The 12,663-nt window shown below is 26.2% G+C and overlaps 1 protein-coding gene across 1 annotated transcript; it reads right to left on the minus strand.

Annotated features, from left to right (window-relative positions):
• Positions 1-3,201: 3,201 nt before the first annotated feature.
• LOC113553021 (lysosomal-associated transmembrane protein 4A) lies at positions 3,202-10,797 on the minus strand. Its single transcript, XM_026956122.1, has 6 exons — positions 10,411-10,797; positions 5,389-5,511; positions 5,042-5,318; positions 4,172-4,310; positions 3,875-4,031; positions 3,202-3,681 (listed from the first exon to the last, which is right to left on the minus strand). Exons 2-6 carry the CDS (start codon positions 5,509-5,511, stop codon positions 3,442-3,444), a joined length of 936 nt encoding a protein of 311 aa, XP_026811923.1. The 5' UTR covers positions 10,411-10,797; the 3' UTR covers positions 3,202-3,441.
• Between the last annotated feature and the right edge of the window lie 1,866 nt (positions 10,798-12,663).

The following is a 12,663-nucleotide window of genomic DNA, read 5'->3' on the forward strand; positions in this document are numbered from 1 at the left end:
AATACCATCGGTATACAGTCTCAGTTGACACGTAAAAGTAGGTAACTAATATTATAACGCAATTTTGATTGGTTATATTATAATAAAGGCATGAAGCTCGACAATCTTTTTCCTGTACAGTACTTGGCTTACTAAATATATTTAATACTATTACAAATGATCGTATACGAGTATAAGAATAATGACGTCACTATTGTGTGGGTAGATCAAATATGGCATTGCTGTCAAACTAGTGAACAGGTATAAAACAACACATAAACGTAGTCCGTTCGTTTTATGGTCACGCAATTCAATCTCGAATCAGTTCTTTCCATTAATCAAAATAAATCAAAATAATCAATAACCACGGGAAGTTGTTAAAAAAATGTGTTAATAAGACGCCTTACATTTTCAGCTACCGGTTATACATAGCTACATTTACATAGGTACAATGTACCTATGTATAAGTACATAATAGAGCGTATTTTTGCAATCGTAATTTAATGATCAACTTTATTATTGATTTATTTTGGACAAAATTGTTTTTTATATCACTTTAACAATCTTTTTAAAATGGGTCCATTAAAATATAATGCGCGCAGAAGTTAAGTTTATAAAAGCGGTGCTCACTTTCGTCTTAAATAAAGGTAACACGAATGGTGCGTCCCAAATTGAGTTATTAAATATATAATATATTTTTCAAATTTATTTTAAACTTTATAAATATATTTAAATTTTTAAGATAAAATAGTTATCTATTCAGTGTCGTTATTATAGCCAATGGATATATTTATTATTTATAATAACGAAAACCTCGGGAATGAATAATTTGAATCGAGAAACGTTCGTCAGTAGGTACCTATAGTTTAAAACAGACGTTAGATATTAGATTTAATTAGTAGTCACTAGTCACAGTTAATATAATATTATAATATTATTATAATAAAGCAGCATTATTATTTATTACCTTTTGTGTGTATGATTTTTAAAATAATTATTTCATTATAATTTTTAATTTTTTGTACATTAAATTGTAAATAAATTAGGTGTAAGTTTTATTTGGTAATGTTACTATTTAGGTACTACTTATAAATAATGAATATTCATTGTAGGTGTGAAAGTAACGCATTCAAAAACATACATAATATTTACCTTACTTGGTATACAATTCGTGAGCTTCATATCATAAAAGATAGACTAGTGACTACTTATCCTTCACACCTTAAAACCATTTTTTTTAACTTCGTGTTCCAATAATTTATTTGAAAAATAAAAATAAGTTTTTACATTATCCTACGGACTTAACTACAATACGTATAAGTACGAATGATTCTCAATTAATTTGGGATTTAATAATTTTATAAAATAAATTATGAAAATTTAAAACTGTCTGTTAGTTGGGTTTAAAATTCTATAGATAGCCAGGTAAATACACAATTTTTTTTTATTTTATAGAAATACTATAGGTTTATAGCTATATATACGATTTATATTTTTTTAAATGGTAAACTGTGTTTATTCTACGTGTAGGCAATATTAATTTATACAAATTATACTTTACTATTTTTAATTCTCAAACACGTTTCTCAGCAACTTTTGAATTTTTACGGTTTAAATCTAGTTGTGTTCATTTTTATTACACTATAATATACTATATTACCTACGTCATTTTATCGGAAAAAAATATCATAACTGATCGACCTTTTTGTTACCAAATATTATGACCTAAATTTATAACAATAAAACGATACAAGTATAATAATATAGTACTTACTGCTCATAAAATATTACCAAAATGTCAAATCCAGTGGGGAGCGAACTTTTTATCAGCGAGACAAGGAAATGTCAGTTTTATATCACCCACATTATTTTATTCACCTAGTACCATGAAGGTACTCCCACCCAATATTCCATGGTTAATGACAAATTTATTTTACTATATACAAATTCTTAAAATATTCCAAAAATAATTTTTCATATTTTTATAAAATATAATTACTGATATTATTAAATAATTAATCATTATTAAAATTAAATTCAAATAATGGATTCTAATAAAAACTTTTAACAACTAATACCCAATTAACATTGTTCATACGTAAAATATATAATATTTTATGTTAAAGGGTTATTCTCGACAAATTTTTTTTCAATACATGTGATTCTGCATTTTGAAAATGTTAGCAAAAAATAAGAAATTACAGTTATTTAGTCATAATTCAAAAAGTACTATTATTAGGGATTTTTCACTACATTTTATACCATGAACCTATTTACGCTGTCATACTAACCTATGATATCCAAAATGGTATGTACTTAAAAATTAATAACAGCTAGTAAAATTATAATAATTATTATATAATATATGTAATTTAGTTTTGGAAAAAAATACTTTTACTTCAGTATTCAGAGTACTTTAAGACTCACAGGAAAATAAATTAACTATAGAAGTATAACTTTATTTTAAGATTTGTCATAAAGCTATAGTTAAGTGTCATTAATAATATCTAATAGCTAGTTCATATTTGGGTTGGATTTAGATATAATATAATATATTAATGTAATATAATTAAATGTAACCATTGGTTAAACAATACTTATTTAATCAAATACTCATAAGTCATAAGTATAATAAGTTTACATTTTTATTATCATGCAAGATTATAATATATTTACTTAGTGCTTAATGGACATTTTTAATATATATTATTATACTAAGGTGTAACTAATAAAAACTATACAAAAGTTGACAAAATGTTTTTTTTTTTATTTAATAATGTATTACATCACACTTACTAATTTTTTTTGGAAAAATATTATACAAAAAATATATTTACCATAGGATATTATTTGACAGTTATTTCTAAATTAAAACTGAATTTAAATGTTGTTTTTTTATATTATGAAATCATAATTACTAAACATTTATAAATTATACCTTCTTTAAAAATAAGGTTTCTCCAAACAGTTATAAAAGGTTTTTTTAATTAATCCAAGTAACAAGGAACTTTAAATCAAATAATTGCAATTAATAATATAATAATTTAACAAATACCAGTTGTATTGTGCTATTTATGAATAAGAGACATTATTAAATCAATTTTATTAAAATTGTGATCATTAAAAAATAAAAAGACAAATACACTTAAGAAGATTAACTAACACTTGCACCATAATATAAAAAAATTACATAAAATTTTAAATAAATTTATACAACAGGAATAAAAGTAACAATAGATTGTATTTGTATATAAGAATAAAATGAGTTTAACATTTGATTTAGAGTTCTTACCTATTGGTTTCCATAACAAATTACTTCCAGTCTTTCCAAAGGGACTAGTTTATAGTAATTTTATACTGATAAGTAATATTTTATATATGTATTTTTTTATACTCAAATGTTAGGTAAATTAAAGACATGTTAAAAAACTATAAATAATATCATCTTTCTTGAATTATGTTCTATTGAGTAGTATTATATGATGGCGGGGGTTCATCAGGATGGGTAGCATTATCTTCACCAACAGCAACAGCATAAGATGGTGGTGGAGGAGGAAACTTTTTCATGTTAAAATCGTAGTCTGGGCGTAAAAGATTCTGAACAACAAAGTTTGATTCTATATAATGTATAGTTGGTTGAGCTGAACTTCTTTTTAATGTCAGATACTTGTAACAACTCCAAACTACACCAACAAAGTATCCCTAGAATAAAAAAAAACATTGTTTAAATATCCAAAAAAACTCAACAAATTTAAAAATAAAATGTTTATTATTTCTCTAATAATTACACTTAAAGAGATTAAAAAAAAAAAAAAACTATTATTCCTAAATGTGTTATTTTTTTAAAATGAAACAGAATCAATTTACAAATTGATTTTTATATATAACTACAAACCTTAGATATTATTGTAACACACAAGGAAAAAATGACTATGAATGATATAAATCGTGGGTTTACTGATGTAATACTACTAGACACATATTGAGATTCGGTGCGGATCATAAGACGCTGAAAGTCTGGTAAATAACAGAGATATCCAAAAGCTGATAATCTAAAAAAAATTATTAAACATTTTGGCTTATTTTAAGCATATCACTTACATACTATATAATATTATATAATACAATATATATTTAAGTAAAAAGTTAAATAACAATATACATTTATAGAAGCATATTTTGTTTCACTTACATAGTCACAAATAAATCAAACAGTTGCATACAAAAGAATGGAATTAACATTTTAGGTTTTCCTTTGATGGCACCATAAATCATGGAAATAGTAATAATTAAGGTGAAAAATATTAAAAACACTCCATAATTTAAATCATCTGAAAAAAAATTTAAAGTGAAATATTACTAATTTTAATTTATAATTCTTAGTCTATGTTTTAACATTTACCATTTACTATAAATTTATAGTATACAATTTATACAAAATCCCACTACAGTAAGAATAAATGTCCCCAACGGGTATCATAAATTTAAATCACTTATGTCTTATAAAGTTATAAGTACAATAAACTGTATCAATATTGAATACAATATTCAGAATAAGAAACATTAAAATATTATTCAGTAGAACTGTACAAAATAATGTAAAATATTGTAAATTTAAAAAATATACTAAAATATAAACACAATATTTGAAACTTTAAATACATGTACTCATAATAAAGATGACTTTCATATGATAAATTTATAACAAAAAAAAATAAAATTAAATAAAAATATAAACAAGTAAGAAAATTTATTTTTACTTTTTTTAATATTTACATGTTTTGATAACTAATAAATAATAATTGTTATTATAATCGAATAATTATTATTTGATTTAGATATTAGCATTTATCGATGATCATTTAAATTTTAAAATGATAAGAAGAAATTTAAGTTAAGACACATATAGGACAGATAATTCAAAATAACAAGTGTTATTTTTTACCTTTTGTCAGGATACCGAGACATTACAGTCGAAATATGAAATTGACATATTAATATTTAATTTTGGGCAAATAGAATTCTTAAATTGTAACTGGGAATTAATTTAACTGTAACTTACCCATATTAATTGGACGACCCATGAACATTCCAAATGAATACCTTTCACCCTTTATACCTCCAATTGTAGGTTCAACCATATCATCTTGATCATAGTTTGATAATGGATAAGAACCATCAGTAGAAACATAATTATTAAAAGTCGGAAAATTACGTTCAGCTAAAGCAGTAGGTAAGTCATTCTGTTCTATTGAAGTTCTTGTTATATGAACAGGTTTTAATAACTCCGGGTGTCGTAAAAACACTCCAAGTGTACTTATTGCCAGTAATTGTAACATCTACAAAATAAATAAATAAATATTGATTTTTATAATAAAGTAATTATAAAAATTTAATTTTTTCTTTTACCAAATGCCATAATCCAAGAAAAATTGTTCCTGTTCTGACATGACAACAGAGTAGGCAACGCCACTCATTTTTACGACGCTCAATAAATTTGAATGTTGAGTTAATAGGTTGTTGAGTTTGCATCTGAAAACATTTGAACAATTATATAATTTGAATACATAATTAGAAATTTGTAATTAGTACAGTAGTACCTACTTTAGTGTCATTTACATTTATATGATACCTAATATTATTTTGTAAATTAGGAATACTTAACAAAAATGCATAATGTTAATGAAAGTATTAAATGAATTAATATAAAACTCAATTTTATAATTATTTAAGTATTAAAACAGTTGTAAAAAAATATCAACTTTTACCTAGTGTACTCATGTATGTATATAACAATAAACATTGGAAAATAATAAAATATATTTTTAATGAACTTATTCTTTATGATTAGTGTACGGATGACAATAAATGATGTCCAAAATAATATCTCAAATTCAACCAGGACATCTATAAATAGGAATAATTTGTTATTTTCAGATATAAAAACCAAAGCACCTTAAATTAAATTTTACATTATATTAAGTACAATAAAAGTTGTACCTATATTAAAGATAATATGAGATATTATTATATCATTTATTAAATTGAAATCAAAATTTTTTCACTCTAAAAGTAATAATTATAGATATAAGGAGTAGTATAACTAAATGAAAAAATGAGGGGGGAGCAAAAATAATTTATTCACAGAAATAGAAACTATAACCTGAATTTTTGTTTTTACATTAGTCATAAAACTCATTTTATGGCTCAGAAACACCTAACCTACCTAAATAATTGTATGTATGCAAAAGTTCACAAAAAAAGATACTTTAACTTTAAAAATAAATATGATGATGATAATCCTATAATCATAATTTATAAAATAATATTATTGGGTTATTTTCGTAATTTAGATTTAGATTAGGTACTAGAAGATTTTTATCTTATAAATTATATTATAATTATAATATTTATAATAATATATTGCATTCTATAAATATAATTATTTTAGAAGATTTAAATATCATTATTGCATATCCGAGAGGAGTGAAGCAGTGCATTGGAAGAACACTCAGACCCATTTGTAAATTAAATTAGAGAATCTCAAGGCCAAGTCTGTTTATGGGGGTTATTAGGAATTGTGTGGAAAGATAGATAAATTAGCGGTATTGATGATGGGTTAATTTTTAATGATATTAAAGGTAGTAGGATTTAGTTAATTGAGTTAGCATTGGAATTAGTTGGAATCATTTTTCTTGACAAACCAATGAAGAGAAACAATTTGACAAAAGCAAACATACTAGAAGGTCCGAGTAGCTAATGATAGCTTGAATCAGAGAAGAGGGAGGAGTTGGTAAAATCAAGAGTTGACTAGTGATAGGAATAATCAAATTGTTCAATTATTTAAAAATTGTTCGAGTATAAAACAATTTAATGAAAATAAATAAATAATTTTATAATGTATCTAGTGTTTTTTTAATTGTTTATACTTTATAATCTTTATTTTAAAGTATAAAATATAAATAAATAATAAGTAAAAACAAATCATTTATCTTAACATAAAATAATGTAAAACATTGTTTTGTGAGTTACAATACTTAGCTACAAGTTAATAATGCTCATTTTAGCTTAAAAATGAATTATTAAAAAATGTAAATACATAAGCACAGATAGAAATTTTATATGACTAGATAATCATTAGATTATTTATGAAACTAGTACGATAATTATAAATCGTAATTAATTCGAATGAATCATTCAATCATTGGATTATTTATATAAAACTAATTTTATTTCGACAACTAATCATAAGATTATGTAATTAATATTTTTATTAATTACTAATCATTCAATTATTTTTATCAATATTGAGGCGTATTCACAACATGTTTGGGGGAGGGGGTTGAAAAGTTTATTACATTCTTTATTTATATGTATAATTATAGTTAAATTATAAAATTAAATCAAGCTTTCTGTTCTCATTAACTAAATCAACAATCCCTGGGGATTGGCTACTAATCACTGGAACCAAATAATGAAGAAAGAGGTTTTAAAATAACATAGGTAAAAACTAAATAAAGAAAAGGAGTATGGGAGTAAGGAGTATACTTCCATGGGAGCTCAAACTAGTATTGAGAAATTTTTTAAGTAGCTTTGGTTTATTCAATCTGAAAAAATAAGATTTTGCGGTAAGATTTGACTAGACGTTTTTAAGGAACAGTATTTTTTTATTTAAATTAAAAGAGAATCCCTTTATGTATGAACTACATTAAGAGGTATTATTAAATAGTATTGATTTGTTTCCATGCTTGTAAAGATTAAGTAGATAGTATTGTGATTGGTAGTATGCTACTTAGACTTAAAATCTAAATTGATGATATGAAATTTTATTTGATATATCTAAAATTTATAAATCTTCTTCAAAAAGTGAGCAGAAGATTTATTGGTCAATAGAAAGATTAGAGTTCAAAGAGTTTGGAGATAAGGATTATATTTGAGTGTTTCCAGACACATGAGAAATATGGTAAATGTGAGAATAATGGGGGATTAAATATTAACTAGAAATAAAAGAATAAGACATTTGTTGGGAAGGTTTTTTTTGGAAAATTTTAGAAGATGTATAAAATGTCTTTATGTCAAGTAAGAGCCATAAGAAGAGATGATTCCAGAAAGTGTTCAATTATATGATATAGTATTATTTAAAATAAATTAGATAATAAATAGGTAACAAATTATTTTGAATTATACCTAAACTAAAATCAATAAAACAACATCATCAGTTATCAATAACTACTAATATTATTATTTTATTTTATTCTATTTATTATTGTTATCATTTGTTTATTTTGATTCTTTTTTAAATTATAATTTTGCCTACATCTATTGTTGCCCAATACAATAATCTATTATATCTAACACTTTATTTTACCAAAATGTTAATCTTAATCACTCGTATATTAGACACAATTTACATAAAGATTTAAATAATGTACTTGAATACAAAAAAACATTAAATAATGTTTGGTTAATAATAATTTACCTATTTTATTTAAATGTTGGTATTATTGAAAGTATAATGAGCAGATTTATTGCATGTTGAGTTATTTTTGAAATAATCAAATTTGATGAGTATAGAACACAATAAAATTGATTACTATTTAGATATTTAAAAATATAAGACAGTTAAAAATTGTACTAAACATTAAATCAAAATTTTTATAAAATAAATAAAGACTAAAAAGAAAATGTTTAATAATATAATTATTAGACATTAAAAGTTGTCACAATATGGAACAATAATAGTAAAAAATAATCTAAAGTAAAAGATAACTTTAATTTTACCTACTCCTACTAAAATTAAGATAAGGCAAGATTATTTTACTATGAGATATTTGCACAAAGCATAATAAAATAAAATATATAAAATAATTGTTCTAGAACTGTACAATCACTTTGACCCGCCTACAAATAATGGTCACTTAAATGGCTAAATATACATTTTAACCACGATAACACATATTAAACTAAAACAATAATTTATACAATAACTATTTTACTAACTACTTCTAAGATTTCAAACATTACATTATACATTATATAATGTAAAATGATATTGTATAAAAATTATGATTTTAGACTTCAGACTTGTATATTTAATTGTCAAGTAATTTAATTTTGTACTGGAATAGCATATACATTTTTTGCAGTCAAAATTAAAAGAAAAGGGGTCATAACTCATTAATTCTTATAAATATTTTTAAGTACAACAGTGACTGTAATAAAATACTACAAAAAACCTATCTACCCAAAAGTGGCACCTATTTCACAAAATGTTTTCAAGTATTCAATTTTTGTAAATTTTGACACAGTATACAGCTCAAAGTTTGAAGTATACAGTATAAATTTGAGAAATGTATATGTGTATTAATAAAATACACAAGTAAACGATGTACACATATATATTGGGTATAAAGTAGACATTGGTATAGTCGATTTATAGTTGATATGATAATGATTGCTTTAAATTCTTTAAAATAAATGGTGCCTACTTTTGGTATGAAGGTTTTTTCCTAGAAAAAAGTCAAGGCATACCTACGAAAATGAGAAAAAAAATATTTTAGGTACATTAATTAATTTTTAAATCAAATTTGTTAAATGTTTTGTATTTAATAAGAATAATTTCTAAAGTTTTATAAATAAATATAAAGCATCTAACCAAATTGCAATTTGGTAAAAATAAGATATTATTATAGAATGTTAGGCAATTTTTTTTTTTTGTCGTAATGATAGAGTAGTGAAGTATACTCAGGGCACAGAGGATTGTTAATGTCTAAATAAATAAATTAATGTTTAAAAAAATGTGCGTCTGTAGCACGGGTTCAATAAAAAATTTAAAAAAAAAATAGAAAGTTTCAGGTAGGTAGTAGGTACCTACATAAATAAACTAAAACAGTCACCGCAATATTGTTATACATTGTATCGCCGAGCACAGCAATACAGCATAGGCCCTATTATAAAATAGTCACCGTATTGTTAATAAGCAATCGACAACTGGTGCTGGTTATGTTGACGCACAATATATAATTATACCCATCGGGTTTCATACACTCGTAAAATCTACGACGCACGAGCAAATTTGCATAGTACATACGAGGTGTTAACAATAATTATTAATTAACCAATGCCTAATACCAAAATACGGTCGAAAAGGAAAAGATCGAAAAACAATGGTCCACAGTGGGATTGCGATCGGACGATCGGTCGTCGTAAACCTTTGTCTACACAGTGGACACACAAGGAGAAAGCGGTAAATGCTACTTGTGAAATGGCAAGTACACAGATTGAGAACATCAGACTGGCTATCCTAATAACTAAAGGTTTGGCTCGTTCGGTGTTTTGGGCACTGGGAACACCCAGAACACCGTGGCATTAGCTATGCTGCGGTATTGTGTAGACTTTTGACTCAAAAGGAAAAATATCAAGTAAACTTACTGCGACGACGGGGTAGTACAGTAGCAGTGCAGATGCGGATAATAATCTTATGTTGTTTTCCAATAAGTGGACGGCGACAATGACATTTATTTTGATATTTAACGACGAGAAAAGAAGACTCGAACGCGAGGCGACGCGCGACGGTCGGCTGACAGACGGTGGAATAAGCCGAATGACGTAAACTCGGGACGGTCGTGTGCCGTGGGAACGAACGCTGATCGGTGAGCGTCTACAACAGTGCTCTAATGTTTACATTCAGCGCACAGCGTAAATACGTAATAGTGTAATACGTGAATACGTCCGGAATCCGGGAGTCGGGATTCGCGAGTATTGATTGATAAACGCGACGAGGACGCGGACGGAACGGTGCAGCGACTGGTGGCGGCGGCGAGTATTAGTGTAATCGGCTATGGATCGAATTATCGACTGTTCGTCGTCCTTGAGAGGGTCGCGGATCCCCGTAGATAATAAATTATTTATGCGCGGATCGAATCATGGTGAGAACAGTGACCACTGGGTAGTTGAGAATTTTCGGTCCGACGTGGACCCAGGTACTACACGGTGACGGTCGTTAGTGGTTGGCTCGAGTAAGCTCCTTGGACGTCAGCTTGCTGGCGGTAGTGAGAATCACCACTGGAAAGTATAAATTTAATCTCTTCTGAGGAACCGACTACTACAACGGTCACGTATCAAGATTAATAATATAGATAATATTATTATATCATACGGTCGCCGAAAAGTACAGAGCTTCAGCGCCTAGTTTTTTCATTGCAATCGCGCAAGAGCACAATTAACAAGAATGTTTGTTTTTATTAGAAATTTCATTTTCTTCCTGGATATTGGATAATATTATGTAATAGCACTGGCCGAGGCTCGCTCTATTTATTTAGATATACGTTTTAGATAACCATTTTTTTACTACACATATAAACATAAAATAAATATATTTTGAACCGTGTTTTTTTTTTTTTATCATTATTTATCTATACATTATTTTAATCTTTTTTCTATGCATTATTCATACCCGACCAACGATTAAAGAGTGTTCACTATATAAACATATAATAGAACATTTTATGTCTACTGACTACAATGGACTATAGTTCATACCAAAGATTTATCTGTGATTCTGATTCGTATAAATTCGATACGATTAAAAGTAAGAAACATAATAATTATTAATAGTGGTAAGATAAAAATCCGATAAAGGCCACCGTGTTATTTGTATAGAAAAATAATAATACAGTTATTATTATTTATTAATTGTTAATAGGTAGTAGGTACTTATTTAGTTCTGATAGAACGATACAATGATAAAATACGACATGATGCAATAATATGATGCATGAATTTAAGCGAATGCAAATGCTAATTATTCAACAATCGACAATTGGTACTTGGTATTCGACAGCCATCTAGATCTGTAAAGAAGAGCATGTATGAATTCTTTATAGATCTTGCCATCTTGGCAAGTTGTACGAAAGCATTAGAGGGCCTTGAGATTAAAAATAAGATCTCTTTTACACCAAATAACTTCTCGATTGATCGACCAAATACATTGTTATAACATTTTTTTCAGCATTAGATAATAAGATTATTTTCCAACTTTTCATGAAAAAAAATTCTCGTATTGTACAAATATTTTAATATTAACTTTTTTATAATAATTATGTACAATAAATATTTATTATTGTTGTTACATTTAGGTTTTTTTAGTTCTTGTAAAATGGAAACTTGCGAATCCGTTCAACACTAGTTAGTATTTTCATTTAGGTCTTAATACTCTAAACTATAAAGAAATGTTATGAAAGAAATTGTTTACATTTAAAAAACCATCAAGTAGGGGCGTATTTATGGGGGGGTACTGAGGGGGCTTCCCGAAATTCAGGAAATTTATTAAGTCTGCTTATTATGTCCTATCGGCCCATACCATATTATGAAAATTCTCAGCTCCTTCCCAAAAAAATTTTTAAATACGCCCTGCAATCAAGTATTCTGAGTATTCATAAGCGTAGCCGCGTAGGTAAATACTTTAAAAAAGAAAATTGAAAAAGTTAATTTGTGTAGAATAATAAACTTTTCCCCATGGCCTATACAACGATATGTACTATTTTAATGAAACACAAATTCATGGTTTTCCCAATTCCCAAGATTAAGTTTCGTGGACGTTTTGTGGTTACAACTTTACAACATGTATTTAAAATTTTAAACATATTGCAATTTGTAACAAATGTGGTTCTACCTAGTATCTAT

The sequence above is a fragment of the Rhopalosiphum maidis genome, chromosome 2 (assembly GCF_003676215.2).
Source record: "Rhopalosiphum maidis isolate BTI-1 chromosome 2, ASM367621v3, whole genome shotgun sequence".
Classification (NCBI taxonomy): Eukaryota; Metazoa; Arthropoda; class Insecta; order Hemiptera; family Aphididae; genus Rhopalosiphum; species Rhopalosiphum maidis.